Source organism: Perca fluviatilis, chromosome 21, assembly GCF_010015445.1.
Source record: "Perca fluviatilis chromosome 21, GENO_Pfluv_1.0, whole genome shotgun sequence".
Classification (NCBI taxonomy): Eukaryota; Metazoa; Chordata; class Actinopteri; order Perciformes; family Percidae; genus Perca; species Perca fluviatilis.
Genome location: NC_053132.1, coordinates 331,420 through 347,620, shown reverse-complemented (window position 1 = coordinate 347,620; position 16,201 = coordinate 331,420). Strand labels below are relative to the sequence as shown.

General features: G+C 40.3%; 1 protein-coding gene across 1 annotated transcript; it reads left to right on the top strand.

The window, feature by feature from the left end:
* The first annotated feature begins 3,924 nt into the window (after positions 1-3,924).
* On the top strand, positions 3,925-13,480 carry LOC120551388 (microfibril-associated glycoprotein 4-like). Its single transcript, XM_039788806.1, has 6 exons — positions 3,925-3,995; positions 4,167-4,322; positions 5,261-5,299; positions 10,056-10,152; positions 10,226-10,393; positions 12,823-13,480. The coding sequence occupies exons 1-6, from the start codon at positions 3,990-3,992 to the stop codon at positions 13,074-13,076; spliced, it is 720 nt and encodes a 239-aa protein (XP_039644740.1). The 5' UTR covers positions 3,925-3,989; the 3' UTR covers positions 13,077-13,480.
* The last annotated feature ends 2,721 nt before the right edge of the window (positions 13,481-16,201 follow it).

The window sequence follows — 16,201 nt, the reverse complement described above, 5'->3', positions numbered from 1 at the left end:
CCATACAATAATGTGCCACATGAAGAGACAGTGCAGCATATGACAGTAGCAACAGCTGAGAAGATTTGGGTCTGTGGTCACCAGGTCCACCTCGCACAAACTTCCTTCTCCCATTCTCTCTCTTTACTAACACACACACACACACACACACACAGTACCGAGTGGGGCTCTCCAATGCTCTGAGGCGAGCCGCTGGAGGAGATGCGACAGCGAGGACCCGGTTCCACGGCTTGGTGAGCGACATGAACTCGTAGCGGCCGGTGGAGGCTGCGAGCGGTTTTTATCTTTATGAGAAGACATTGTATCTGTTAGTCCTACCGACGGAGACACTAGGCGTTATGTAGTTGACCCGCGGTGGTGAATTGTCTGCCGTTCTGGGCGGGTTGTTGCCGTGTTCTGGTTGTTGTCATCTCAGCTCCGCCGAGAATAAATAGACATGCCATTTCAAAAATCTTTCATTTATTGTCAGAAATATCATGTTTTCAAAAGCATCACTTTCATCATATTTTTTGTGATATATTTAGACTGCAGGCAGGCACATCTGGACACGAGCAGGCTTATGTGCCGGGGCTGAGCCCCGGAGAGCCCCGGCCCAATTTAACCCCTGCATGCAAGTCTAGTATGTAGTTCACTATTTGATGCAAGATTGCCATATACTAATAAATAACACTAACGCTACAGAACATTGACCCAAATTACCTAGTTCTGTATCACCACCACTTGATTACATACATTAGATACGATAGATTTTTTTGTTTGTGTTTGTTTGTGTGTGTGTGTGTGTGTGTGTGCAAGCTTTTCAAATAAATGGCCCTTCATAATGGGAATAATAAAGTCTGTATCTATAGATGTCATTCCATAATTCAACCTAAATGAACGTATCAAACTGGATTATTGTAATATTGTCTGTATCTTACATGCAGGCTCAGGTAAGCTACTCACTGTTTCCAACTGTCCAGCATCCAGTACAGACAGTAGTTTTTTTATTTTATTTCATAATGATCATTATGTGATAAAATAATTGTGATTAATGTGTTTTAATTTTTGTCATTAACAAATATTTCATTTTCTTTTTTTGTAATGGTAAAAAGAGCAAGAGAGAAATCCCCACAGACTCCCTGCAGTGATGCTAACTGGCATGTCATTGCACACAATGTTACTCACCTTCTTCACTGGGACAGGGAGGGGCACAGTTAGGTGGGGGCTGGGGTGCTGCTGACTCATCTGTTGTTAAGTCTGCTAAAAGGGGCAGGGACAATGATTGAATATGAATATCTTGCTAAATGTTTCCTTGCACTGATTAAATGGTGATTAAATGTAGGCTAACACTAGTCTGTAGCTAGCTAGCTTATTTCACTATGGACATTAAGCCAACAGGTTAATACCACTCACAGACTACTACCCACCTTTCTTCCTTTGTCTTTCCTCTCTCTCTATTTTCTCTCTTTCCTTTTTTGAAAACCAGATTTTGATATAACGTTACTTGGCAACATTGTTGTCACTGTAGTTCTGGCGCATCTACTGACTGCAACTAAACACCGTCACGCAGTGCGCTAAGGCAGGACCAAACCATTTCATGCAGATACAGGGGGGTGGTCGGTCAATATGGATGTTTACTTTTTGGTCACTGGGGATATTTAACTTTTACTGCCAAAAACAAGTAAAAACAAAGAGATCATTAATTTTATTATTATATTTGAAATATATATACTGAATGATGAAGGTTTAATAATTTTATATTTGTTTTTACCTATTTTTTGGGGCACCTGTCAGTCACTAATCCACATGTACTTGTGTGTACCCTGTACCTGTGCAAGTGGCAATGAACTCTTTTTCTATTCTACTGTAGCAGGACGTGCTAACGTGCTGGCAGCATTACTCTAAACGCTGCCTGTTTCTGGTGAGGGCTGCAGCCTGTTCTGTGCATCATGCTTTTAATCTAATTTGAAAAAAATAAAAAAATCACTCAAAGTGATGCGATAAAGCAGTTGTTTAATACATATTACACACACACACAAACACATACACATGCACACACACACACACACACACACTGTTCTTACCCGTGTGAAGCAGCAGCTTCATAAACAAGATTTTTGATCATTATTGGTGCTTATTTCTTAGAACTTAACTAGAACAGGTTGAATTTATTTTTTTGTAAATTTGTGTGGTAATAGCAGGTGCAGAAAGACAACATTCCCGACAGAGACACCGACACACACACACAAACACACACTACACACACAAAAACACACACACACACACACACACACACACACACACACACACACACACACACACACACACACACACACACTGTTCTTACCCGTGGGAAGCAGCAGCTGCTCAGCACTGTGTGCATGAGACGTGTTATTTCTTATCAGTTCCTCCCTCCCCCTGACCTGAGCTGAACTACAGCAGCTACATTATTAATATTAATCTAATGCTAACCTTAACCATCATTTATGTTTGTGATCACTGTTTTTACATCTTTTAACCCTTGTGTGGTGTTCATATTGTTGTTACACAGCCAATGTTCCCGGGTCTGGTGGACCCACCACATTATTAGGCTTTTAAATCAATACAACCATAACAATTTATGTAAAAATACTTAACAGATGTTTACTTTAGCACAATTACCAATGATATATACATCATTTATGGTTCATATTTGCCATTTACCCCTGTGAGATCACATTTATGATCATATGATCATATGATCATTTAGAAAACAAGGAAATTCCATTATAAAAAAGGCCCAAAAAATATAAACAAGATTTTTTATCATTATTGGTCCTTATTTCTTAGAACTAACTGTAACTAGAACAGGTTTAAATTAATTTTTTTGTAAATTTGTGTGGGAATAGCAGGTGCACACAGACCTACACTCAGACACGCACACATACTGTACAGACGCACAGAGACACACACACACACACACACACACACACACACACAAAACACACACACACACACACACACACACACTGTTCTTACCCGTGTGAAGCAGCAGCTGCTCAGGGCTGTGTGCATGAGACTACACACACACAGACAAGTTATTTCTTATCAGTCCCTCCCTCCCCCTGACCTGACCTTAACTACAGCAGCTACATGATTAATATTAATCTAATGCTAACCTTAATTTAAGTTTGTGATCACACTTTAAATACTGTTTTTACATCCTTTAAACATTCACACACTCATCTTCACAATGATTTTGTTGTTGTTTTGCTAACAAGGGGGACAGTACCTGCCCTCATATTGCCTACTGCATAAAACCAAGTCTTTACTCCAGATATCTTTAACAGGGGGTCTGGGACCCCTAAGGGTCCTCAGAGTCATTGCAAGGGGCCTTCCAAATTATTCAAACGTATAATTAGCAAATATAAATCCCCATTTCTTACTGGCCAATAGGTAAGGTAGTCACTAAGGTAGCCATCCACAGATACAGTGCCACATGTATGTTTTAATATTAAAAGATTATGTATTAAATCATGCCAACAATTATTATTTTAATAGCTTAGTATTCTATGCAAAAAGGTATTTATAAAGGCTTTAGGTCACCCAACGAGTTATTGTAAGCCCAGTTTCATATGCATCTTCCTTGTATGCACTATATGTAGGTCGGGGTCCCTGCTCCGTCTCTGTTTCAGTTAAGGGGTCCTTAGTTTAAAAAACGTTGAAGACCCCTGCTTTACTCCAAAGTACAAAGTTGTCTCTTTGGTCTTGGAGGCGAGTCCCCAAAAAGTGCTGGCGTGTCAGATTTAGGTGCCAACATTGTGTAAGCCAATGGCAGACACACACACACTCAAGGACATGTTTCCACCCATGTATAGTGTTATCGATGTGAAACAGCAGCTGCTCTGTAACTTATTAATCTTAACAGTATAAATAAGTGCAAGAGAGACACCAGAGAAACACTGACATCAGAGCGTCGAGACACACTGACATCAGGATCTTCATCAGATCACTTCAGCTGAAATCTGACCATGAAGGTAAGTTTACAACTTTATATATCTGATAGTTTGGCAAACAAATTTTAATCATTTGTCGCCCCAAATTTTGCACAGGGGAAGCAAAAGTCAGCTTGTTTTACAGAGTAGTCTAGCTGTGCATTAAACGATACCAACTGAATAAACTAAATGAAAACATCTCTTCTGTTCCAGCTGGTTTCAGTCGTCCTCGTCCTGCTGGCTCCACTGTTGACCAGCTGCCAGAAGCTCGTTCTGCCAGTGGACTGCAGTAACATTTATAATAATGACAACAGCCGACCCAGTGGAGTGTACACCATCTATCCCATCGGAGCCACGTCTGCTGTCCAGGTATACTTCATCCTCTCTGGGACGCAGGTTGACCTTCAGATCAGGGCTTGGTATCGCTCATGATTTCATAATTCATTTTTTTTAATTTTGATTCACAAGTTTGATTCTCCAAGAACTTCTGCTGTAAATTGAGAAAGCAAGAAGCATCCCTCACCTATTTTTTAAAAATGCACCAGGTTAATGTCTACATTAAGAAATGACCCTGAAAAAGTTTGTTTAAAGTACTTGAACTTAACTGAACTGAACAGGACTAACAACAGGGGCAGAGCTAGACTCTCAGCACAGTGGGGGCACAGCTTCATCAAGGAGCCCCCCTGCTATCAAGTGATTTGTTAAAAAATATCTAAAATAGCTATAAATCCATGTTGTAATGTGTCACTTGTTGAGCCTAGTTAGCCTATGTCCAATAAAACACAAATAAAAGCCACATTGTCAGACAAATATGTATTAAAGAGCAAAGAAAACAGCTTTCCAGTCAAGTTAAAATGTTTCAGCACCAAAGACAGACAGTGTTGGTGCTGAACAGGCCAATAGTTACTGCTAAATAAATAAATATAGGCTATTTTGTCTCCTTCAAATAAATAACCCAAGTTTATTAAGGCTAGACCAACTCAACCGAACATTTTCAAATCCAGTATGCAGTGCATTGTAATAAATACTTTCTAGAAAAACAACTTTGTTTCAGGTCGGTACCTAATGGGTTTTCAGAGGGATATTGATCACTTACCTGTTCAGTCTCCAGGAAGACAGTTTGCTAGCTCTCTAACTTAATGACTGAATGTGCCAACAATGTTTTTGTGTTTAGGTGACTGTTGGGAACAACAATCTTTGAAATTGGTCCAGTATTGGGAGGGTGAAGTAGTAGAACTGATTTAAGTACATTTGGATAGAGTTTTAGTTAAAGGATCACATGAACTAATACCTGTGTTTGTGTGTAGGTGTACTGTGACATGGATTCAGAAGGAGGACGGTGGACTGTGAGTATTTTAACTAAAGTCAACACTTCCTGTAGTTCCTTCACAATAGTGTTCATTTTGTCACCTATTTTTAATTTGGTCTTAGTCTTGTGCCAAATGTCTTGTTAGTTTTAGTCATATTTAGTCATTCACATGTAGGATTCTCGTAGGGTACAGATTTGATCATTGGCAAATTATCAAAGATGTTTTATCAATATTAATAAAGTTATGAATATGGTTATTAATAACTTTATAAAATCGACAAACAATCAAAACGGGGCACCACCCTGCTAGTCAGGGACCAATAATCAAACTCATCTCATTTCTGTAAAAATCCTTTAAAAGGAATTAAAGGAAGGGGTGATTTCGAGCACGACCCGTTCGACCAGCAGTTATCACAACAAATACACAAATAATCACCAATCAATCAATCAAAATTTATTTGTATAGCGCTTTAAAACAACCAACAGGTATCCAAAGTGCTTCACATCTTGAGCTAAGAATAGACAACATATGTTGCAATTAGAAGAATGAAATGTAGAAAACAGTAAAATCATAAAAAGGTTACACCAGCAACTGCTAATTAAGTATAATCAAATTTATTAACGTCACAATTATCAATAGCCAATCAATAATCCTTCAATAATAAAACGCATATACATTTTACAATATCACAACCAAACAAAGCAAAAACAAAAGCAGCATGTCTTGTAGACACGTCTGTGTCTGTGTGTGTGTGTGTGTGTGTGTGTGTGTGTGTGTGTGTGTGTGTGTGTGTGTGTGTGTGTGTGTGTGTTTGCGTGTGTGTGAGTGTGTGTGCGAGAGAGAGTGAGTAAAAGGGGAGGGGCGGTGTCGAAATGTAAATCCAAAACAAACTCCAAAAATGGCTACTCCTGTGAGCTGCACAAAACCATTTAGCCTCAAGAGGGCAGTAGTGGTGCTGAGTGCACGGAGAGGAAGAAGCCGAGGTGGGGGTTGCTAGGCAACGCGCACCTTTATACCATATGCTAAATCACCTATTAGCTCTATACAAAACCCACATGGTTAAATTAGCAGAGTTAGCTCGGGAGCTACGTGGTTAGCTTATATGTCCGTGTGTGGGTTAGTAAAAGGAACAGAATAAAGGAGGAAAGGGAAAGAAACACTTTGATCTAAGTTATAGATGATGACCCAGTTCCCCTCAGCCCCTCAGGTCTGGGCTAACGTGTAGTTTAGGACAGATTGAGACTTTTGATTTACCGAGGGAAACGGCCACTATAACCACTCTAGTGGCTAACAGCTGATTCACCGCGTTTATCTCGCGGACAGTAACTAAACTCCGTGAAAGGAGCGTTTTCGCAGATAGCGTTTACGGTTTTAACCCAGCTACTTAACACAACATAAATCAACGGTATAATTGATCTATTATACATTCACAGAACAGATTAATAATCATATATGGACCAGTACATGATTAAATCAGATCACATTAATGGCAACAATGGTAGCGAACCCTTTGCTCATTAATAACAAACCAAAACGCACTAGTTCTAATATCTGCCCAGAACTGTGTAAAGCCTTACAGTGTGCGTTGTTCGTCAGTTAAATCTCTCGCCAGAGCTTAACGATCCGTTTCGTTCCAGAGCAGTGGACGAGCCGTAATCCAGGTCGACAAGCAAGAAACCGAACGTTGTCCTTTTCTTGAATCCAGGCTGATTAAACCCGCTGCAGATAGAGGAAATACCCGGCCAGTATTTCCTCGGATCCCCAGACCGATATAAATTTGTCCCAGTTCAACTCGACCAGCGAGGTGATGCTGGCTAGCTAGCTAGTCCGGACTAGAGTGCTTCCTGTAGTGAACTGAGTCACCGTGGAAAAAGCGAAGAAAACACAGTGCCGACAGCTTTTATCCTACCTCCGCCTCCTAGTGGCGGGGTGGTGCATTCAAAGGCCCGACAGCCAATGGGAAAGCGCAACCTTCTCACAGGTGTGAAGCAGTTCTTTGTCTCACCACCAGTCTGCCGTGCCCTCCACGTGTTGAATGTAGAATCTCCATTTTAGGGACTCTGCTTCCAAGTAGCAGCCTGTAGGAGTTTGGTGAAACTGGCTTTGGGGTTCACATGTAGGCCAAGATCCTTTGTCTCTGCAGTCAGCTCAGTCTGAGCCAATCACTGTTTCCCCAACACACATATCTTTTTTTTGTTAGTCAAGTTTTAGTCGACTAAAAGTCTCATCATTTTAGTCTAGTTTTAGTCAAAACATTTTATTTTTTTTAAGATTTTATTTTTTTGGGGAATTGTTAGGCCTTTAAGGAAAGGACAGCTGAAGACGTGAAAGGGGAGAGAGGGGGAATGACATGCAGCAAAGGGCTGCAGGTCAGAGTTGAATCCCAGCCCACTGCCTCGAGGAGTAAACCTCTACATATGGGCGCCTGCTCTACCAACTGAGCTATCCGGGCGCCCTTTGTCAAAACATTTTAGTCTTTTTTTAAATAACAAATTATTTCTGAGATTATTTCTGATAACCATTTCAGTCACATAGTTATATAAAAATAAATTATATAAAGTTATATAAATATCGAGCATCTTCCTTATTTCACCAGTAAATTCCTGTTAAACGACAAAAACAACCACTGAATGGAAGGCCCGGATTGGCTAATCGGGAGCACCGGGAGTACTCCCGGTGGGCCAGTCTGGTTGTTTGGTTGTGAGGGCCGGTGTTCAGGTATGGCACTGGGTTTAAATTATAGTTGAATATTATGGATGCTGTCCCTAGGCTGCCTGCACTCGCAGCCCACTTTTTGTATTTACAGTATTTATTTTTTCTTGCAGCCCACCGTTCTCTTCATTCATGCAGCCCACTCGCAGAGTGCAGCCTGGTTAATGATGACCTATTTATGTTCGGAGTCCTCTGACAGTAGCACCTTGCTAAAAAAAAAATTGCCACCGCGAACAAAAAGAAGCTGTTTTAAATGGGTAATAGAAAGGGCAAAACGGCACTGAAAAGGCGTCAATTTAAAAAAGTAGAGCTCTAGAAAGTGGCGTGGCCAGATGAACTTTTTCTATTTTTAGCAAAACGCCAAATGAAGACGTTGAGACGGGTAAGCTAAGTTAGTTAGGAGAAGTGCCTGCAAACCAGCGTTTATGTTTATGAATCAAACTTGTTGTTGTAGCTCCCCAGCAGCAGCTAGTAGGCCTACTAGTCCAGTTCGCTGCTAACAGTGACAGTGAAGAGCCAGTAAGGTTACCAAGCAGCAGCTATATGAGCCCAGAACTCCAGTTTGGGCAGGTAGCGTTGATCATTGACTGAGTATTATAAGAATTAATAAGAGTGTGGTGTTGACCTGCTCTATATGAAAAATGCCCTGGGATAATTAATGATGCCAGATGATTCGGCACTACCATAATGACACTGACTTGACTTGATCAGAAAGCTTTGTAAAAAGGAGAGATTTGTGCTGAGAATTATGACAATTTATAAAATGTGATTTAGTGTCAGAAGCAGAGCCAGTAGTGTGCATTAGGGATAGCTGCTGTCAGTGTGGATGGCACATCTACTGTAAGCTGTTGTATCAGTGTGTGAACAAGCAAACATGATCAGGTTAGCTAAGGTTTTGATTACATTTTTTTAATATAGTCATTCGTGAAGTAAAGTGGCCCGGTCTAAGGCATGAAAATGCAGGGCTGAAAATGAGTCCCAATCCGGCCCTGCTGAATGGGAAAAGGGTAGTTTACAATAACATTGAACGCAGCACGAGTCTGGTGAGGCGAGTTTGAAGTGAACGCAACATATGTGTTGCTACAGACTGTTGTACATCTTTATCTTTATGCAAAACATTTTAGTCTTGTCTTTTTTCGTCAACAATAATGCACGTTAATTTAGTCTTATTCAACGTTTTTGGACATTGGCGCAGTCTTGTCATCGTATCATCTTAGTCATGGAAAAAAGGTCGTTGACAAACATATTTAGTCTTGTCTCGTCTGACGAAATTAAAGCGCCCATATTATATTTTCAGGTTCATAATTGTATTTTAAGGTTGTACCAGAATAGGTTTACATGGTTTAATTTTCAAAAAACACCATATTTTTGTTGTACTGCACAGCTCTCTCTCACTGCTGCAGATCCTCTTTTCACCTGGTTTCTGTTTTAGCTACAGAGTGAGACCTCTTTTCTTCTTCTTCTGTACTATCTTTGATTGCACTCGCACATGCTCAGTAGCTCAGATCGTAGATCATGTCAGCTAGCTAACTCTAGAGACAGTAAAAGAAAGGCTGTTTCTCCAACGTCGGTAGGTTACAAGGCAGGATCAGCTGGGAGACTTCTTCTAAATGAGGGCGCACATTTTAGTAGTTTTTTTGTAGATTATGGTGAACTTGTGTGTGTTGTAGCAGTGTTTTGCCATTGAGAACGAGGTAGCATACATGCTAACGGTTGCAGTTAGCCAGCTCGTTTCGGCTAGTGACGTAGAAAGCCGTGCAGATTGTGACCAGCTCACCAGGAGACTGAAGGCAGGACACATTCAGAAACCGGATCTCACTCAAAACACCATGGATGGATTTTTTTTCAAAGCGTGTATGTGTTTGGAAGCACCAGAGACACAAAATAACACCCCAAATCCCAGAAAAAGTGATTTTTTTCATAATATGGGCACTTTAACACTACTTCACAATAAATCACATTCCAGCTGTCAGATATCTCTTGTGTGTGTGTGTGTGTGTGTGTGTGTGTGTGTGTGTGTGTGTGTGTGTGTGTGTGTGTGTGTGTGTGTGTGTGTGTGTGTGTGTGTGTGTGTGTCCAGGTGTTCCAGAGGAGGATGGATGGCACGATAAACTTCTACAGGGGCTGGGATCAATACAAGACAGGCTTTGGTAGCGCTGCTGGAGAGTACTGGCTCGGTGAGAAATGAAACCAAACTAACAGTCATGACTTCATGAAACTGTTTCTAAATGTTTATGTGTTTGTTTCCAGGTCTCGAGTCTCTCTACCACCTGGCTCTGAGGAACAAGTACGAGCTGCTGGTCGACATGGAGGACTTTGAAGGAAACAAAGCGTTCGCTCGTTACTCCTCATTCTCCATCGACCCAGAATCCTACGGATACACACTGCATGTTTCTGGATTCATTAATGGAGGAGCAGGTGAGGTTTCCACTTTAAAGGTCCCATGGCATTCAAATTCACTTTATGAGTTTTTTTAACATTAATATGCGTTCCCCCAGCCTGCCTATGGTCCCCCAGTGGCTAGAAATGGTGATAGGTGTAAACCGAGCCCTGGGTATCCTGCTCTGTCTTTGAGAAAATGAAAGCTCAGATGGGCCAATCAGGAATCTTCTCCTTATAAGGTCCACCCATGAGAAAGAGACATCATGGCTTGAAAACAAGTGAAGCATGGCAGTTGGTCAAGGCCACACCCCCACCCTCCACCTTGCCCCCCCTCTTTCCTCCTCAATAGCTACAGACACAGAAATTTCACATCCTAATGAAAGCTCATTGTGGGACTGGCTCTAGTGGCTGTTATTTTGCACCAAGACTGAATTTCGGGAAAGAGACTTCAGATACAGTATTAGGGACCACTAAGGCCTATATAAAAGAGACTTCAGATACAGTATTAGGCAAAAACTTAAAAAAAATAAAAAAAATATAATTACTACAAAAAAATTAAAAAAAAAAAACTTCAGATACAGTATTAGGGGACCACTAAGGTCTATATAAAAGAGACTTAAGATACAGTATTAGGGGACCACTAAGGTCTATATAAAAGAGACTTCAGATACAGTATTAGGGGACCACTAAGGTCTATATAAAAGAGACTTCAGATACAGTATTAGGGGGACCACTAAAGGTCTATATAAAAGAGACTTCAGATACAGTATTAGGGGACCACTAAGGTCTATATAAAAGAGGCACAGATACAGTATTAGGGGACCACTAAGGTCTATATAAAAGAGACTTCAGATACAGTATTAGGGGACCACTAAAGGTCTATATAAAAGAGACTTCAGATACAGTATTAGGGGACCACTAAGGTCTATATAAAAGAGACTTCAGATACAGTATTAGGGGACCACTAAGGCTTATATAAAAGCATCCAAAAAGCAGCCTGTCATAGAACCTTTAAGGACGAGAAATTAATGTTTAAAATTAATGTTGTGGAGTGTGATATTGGTTCATGGTAAATACTTGTCCCTAAACAAATAAACAAAGAGTTAAACGAGTTGCTGAGAAATCAAATCAGTTCTCTGTTTACATTTCATGAATCACATGGTTTCATATTTTTTTTATCTAATTCTGTTTTAATGAAGAAATTTAAGAGCAACCAAACATTGTCAATGATTTGAGTGTATCAGGTTTAGTGTCGGGTATTCTGAACTTTTTATGGTACCGACCGAATTACGGCGGTAATACGGATGACCGATTCACGTTAAATCAAACGGTGCAAAATTTCTGTACCTGAAAGTGCGTAAGCTCAACCTTGTCCGTCCTCTCTGCATGTTGACAGAGCGCCGATACACACGTCTGCAGAGTTGAGGTTCAGACGCACGAAAAAATTATTCTTTGTTCAAGTCACATGGAGTCATGGCAATGCTGATAAAGCGGTTGCGAGTGCAGTTACACTTTTCATAAACTCCACACAGCAATATAATATAATGGAAACAGGTCGTGGTGCATTTAAACTTCCTCTAAGACAGACAGGCAGAACAGGGTTCTCTATGCCCTGGTGACTGACTGAGAGGCTGGAGGTTGTAAGACAACTTCATGGCTCTATACAGCCAGCACGTGTTAGTTAAAAGGTAATTCAAAAATGCTTTACATAAAATAACAAAAATAAATTTAACAGTCATGAAATTTTTTTTTAAAAGGCTAAACTAGACTAAGATACAAAGAATAAAAGTTACAGTGTAGTTAAGAAATGACTAAATAGGGAACCTGGGTAGCTCACCTGGTAGAGCAGGCGCCCATATATAGAGGTTTACTCCTCGATGCAGTGGCCGCAGGTTCGACTCCGACCTGAGGCCCTTTGCTTCATGTCATTCCCCTCTGTCTCTCCCCTTTCATGTCTAACCTGTCCTATACAAATAAAGGCCTAAAACTCCCAAAAATTCATCTTTAAAAACAAAAAAAAGAATAAATATTTGGTTTAATAGGTTGTAGGGATGGGAGAGGGAAGGGTTTATTTTGTGTGGAGTGTAAAATGTTTTTAATAAATAACAAAACGTTCAGAGTAAATAGGATGAATAGGTTTGGTATTGTTTCTACATCTGAAATGTTTATTCTATTACGGATTGAGGGTAAGGGGGAAGTACTGAAAAAAGTGTAATAGCTTACTCAATCTGTAGATTTATTGTTTTAATTATATATATATATATATATATTTTTTTTTTTTTACCATAATAGCCATTAAACGTCACCAGTCCAGTTGTTAGTTCCATAGTTGTATTATTTAGTTATACTTACTGTAGGTAGAGAAGTAGACTGTGGTATTTACTGGAGTAAATACACTCCAAAAGTATATATCAATGTTAGTTGAATCATAATGTTTTGATTATACACTTGCTGTGTTTCTGAAGGAGACTCCCTGGCTACTCACAACGGACAGAAGTTCTCCACCTTCGACAAAGACCAGGACAACAATGGAGGGAACTGTGCCAGATTACGTATGGGGGCGTTCTGGTACAACAACTGTAACTATGCAAATCCGAACGGTGTTTATCACTGGGGGGCTGACAAAACTTTCTTTGCTGTTGGAGTGGAGTGGTACCATTGGAAAGGTGTTGACTACTCCCTGAAGACCATCAGCATGAAGGTCCGTCCTGTGCAGTAGTTCTCCAGGACCAACGTCCAGCAGAATATCAGCTCATCTCTTCTGATTTATTTCTCTTTCTCTCATTAAGCATTTAATCTCACAACCGGTCTTATTTTCCTGAAACTGAGCACCAGCACAAGAAACCAACTGACATTTGTAATTCTTGTAACTGTCTGTGGTTGTGTAAAGTAGAGCTGCACAATATGAGAAACATATGCGATAAGTTCTTGAATATGGCGATAACGATATCACTTGCGATAAATAAACAGACATTAACGTATTTTAACTTTCTAACTTTCAGCTAGCCTGACAAGCCAGACCCACATCCAGATGTTGGGTCTGGGAACTCCCCATTGGTCAGGGCTCAATCCGAGGGGCGGGATAGACGGTTGTCTTTCAGATTCCCTCTGCACGCAATAGGATAGCACTACAACCAATCAGAGCAACGCTAGCTGATAGATTCAACTTTAAACTCCGAACACATCTTCCCTTTTTTAAGAATGACTTCAGTGTCGTTCTTTGTTCTTTTCTCAAAGAAAAGCTGAACTCCAAGTCTTCAGAAGACCACTGTTCACCAGCAGCAGCAGCAGCCATAAGCCCCGCCCACTGACTCTATACACGATGTGATTGGCCTGACTAGAGTTTGGTTTTTCCAGCTCGCAAGTCAACAGAGATTTGCTAGACTGCTAGACTGCTAGACTGACCCTGGCTGCAAATTACATTTTCTGCCGCTAGGGTGCGTCTAGATTTCTAAGCTAGTTTTCAGAATTCTACTAAAAAACAAGTTTGTTGAATTAAAACAACAAAATACAATAATTTCCAACATTCTTTTATTGAACAAATTGAACATTGAATTGAAAAAAAAAAAAACAGTATATTGTGCAGCCCTAGTTTAAGGCAGTGCAACGTGGAAGAAAAGTCAATTGTTTGTTCAGTAGCAGGAAAAGTAGGGCCCATAATCTTTAAATGGAAACACATATATAGTCTGATCAGGTGTTAATCACTATATGAACTGCTAATGTGATTCTAAAAGAGGAAAAAGGTTATAAAATGAAACCATCTTAGTAGTTCAGGACAGCCAGTTGATGTTTGGTGGAGGTTTGAAACTCTAATGTGAATCTTTATCTGCTGTACGGTGACAATAAATAAGAAGCTGAGCATTAAGATGATCTCATGTCTTCACTTTGTCTCCTGTCTTTCTGTCTGGACTCTCTAATGGAAGATGGACTCATTACGGGTCTTAAAGGTGCACTATGAGTTCCTGCGTGGTTTCAGCGTGATTTCATTTTTGTCTCAAATGGTAGTCATCTCTCCTTGATCCGTGAGCTGCCTGGCCCCTGAACACACCGTGAAAAAGCCCGGTCTCGGGAGACAACTCAGGGGTTGTAAAGGTCAAACACACACTAGGGGGCGCAGGCTGTGCACCAAAATACAACAAACCACGTTCCGGCCAATCACCGACAAGTTGAGGGAAGGGGTAGTGGTTAGTGACAGTTAGTCAGTTAGTCATTACAGTTACGGAAACATGGGGGGAGGGGCGAGCTTGCTCTGTTTTGTTTGGTATTTACTTTGAACGTCAACAGAAGTGATGTCATGCAGGAACTCATAGTGCACCTTTAAATCAGTTCCAACTCTCCGGTGTCTCATATCAGCTGAACACTAAGCAACAGATGGAGCAGCACATCACACAACAGCACCGACTGTTAAATATTACTAATAACATTGCTGACATTACTAAAAATATAATATAAAATTAGTAAAACAATTACTGAAAGTATACCGGCCAAACTACTGAAGTATTACTGCAAATAATTGCCCTAACTTACTTAAATATTACTTTACAAATACCGCATACCAAAAACTAAACATTCAGACAATTTTAGCACAAATTATGAGATTATTTGCAGATTTTTAATAATTATTCACCAAATTATAATGTATTAATTAATGTTTTTTGAAAAACGCTGTGCCTGGTCCCAGGGCAACGTTAACAATCGAGTACCTTAATGCATGTCTTTTAACCCTCGTTTTGTCTTCGCAGTGACCGCCAATGTTGTATATTTTTGGGTCAAAATTCAAAATTCAAACTTATTTTTAACATTTTGGTCGACTTTTTGACTTTTTTGTCACTTTTTCTGGTGTTTTTGTAAAAAAAAAATTCTGCATTTAAAAAAAACTTTTTTTTTTTCCCAGGTTTTGAAGCTTTTTCTGAAAAAAAAATTATGAATTCATTTTCAAATGTTATAAAATTTAATAAAACACCCAAATTCAATGAAAGTAGTGAACTGATCATTTATTTAACTTGTGAAGAGTGTTGTAGGGAACCATCCACGTTATTTGTGTGTGTGTGTGTGTTTTTGTGTTGTCTGCGTGTGTGTGTGTGTGTGTGTGTGTGTGTGTGTGTGTGTGTGTGTGTGTGTGTGTGTGTGTGTGTGTGTGTGTGTGTGAGTGTGTCTGTGTGTGTCTGTCTGTGTGTATGTGTGTGTATATGTGTGTGTGTGTGTGTGTGTGTGTGTGTGTGTTCACATTCATCAACCTGCAGAGAGACTAAGTTTACAGTTATTTTCTGGAACATCAGTGTGTGTGTGTGTGTGTGTGTGTGTGTATTTCGTGATGTGAGCGTGTCCCAGAACAACTTTAACAATCCAGTACCTTGATTAATGTCTGTTAGATCTTATTAGCAGCTTTCAGTCACAGATACTGGACTTCATCCATGGAACCATTTCCTCATCAGTTAGTTTTGATGGATCCATTCGTTGAGTCTGTAAAATGATTCCATCGTCCAGCGCGTCCCGTCCGGAGCGTAAAGTCTCCACGGCGAGTTATTTCCTGCGGCCGAATCGTCCTGCTCGAGTCCACACGCTCGTCCTTTTCCCTCCGACCATCGTCCCGTCCTTTAAATTAAAGTCCTTTAACTTTCCCTCGTTAGCGACGACAAAAGCCACAACAACACATCGGAGGAAAAAGGTGCTGAAGGCGACGAAAATGACTACAAGCCGAAAGGCACATGTAGTGTGTGTGTGTGTGTGTGTGTGTCTATATGTGTGTGTGTGTCTATATGTGTGTGTGTGTGTGTGTGTGTGTGTGTGTGTGTGTGGTGTGTGTCTGTGTATGTGTATGTGTATGTATGTGTGTGTGTGTGT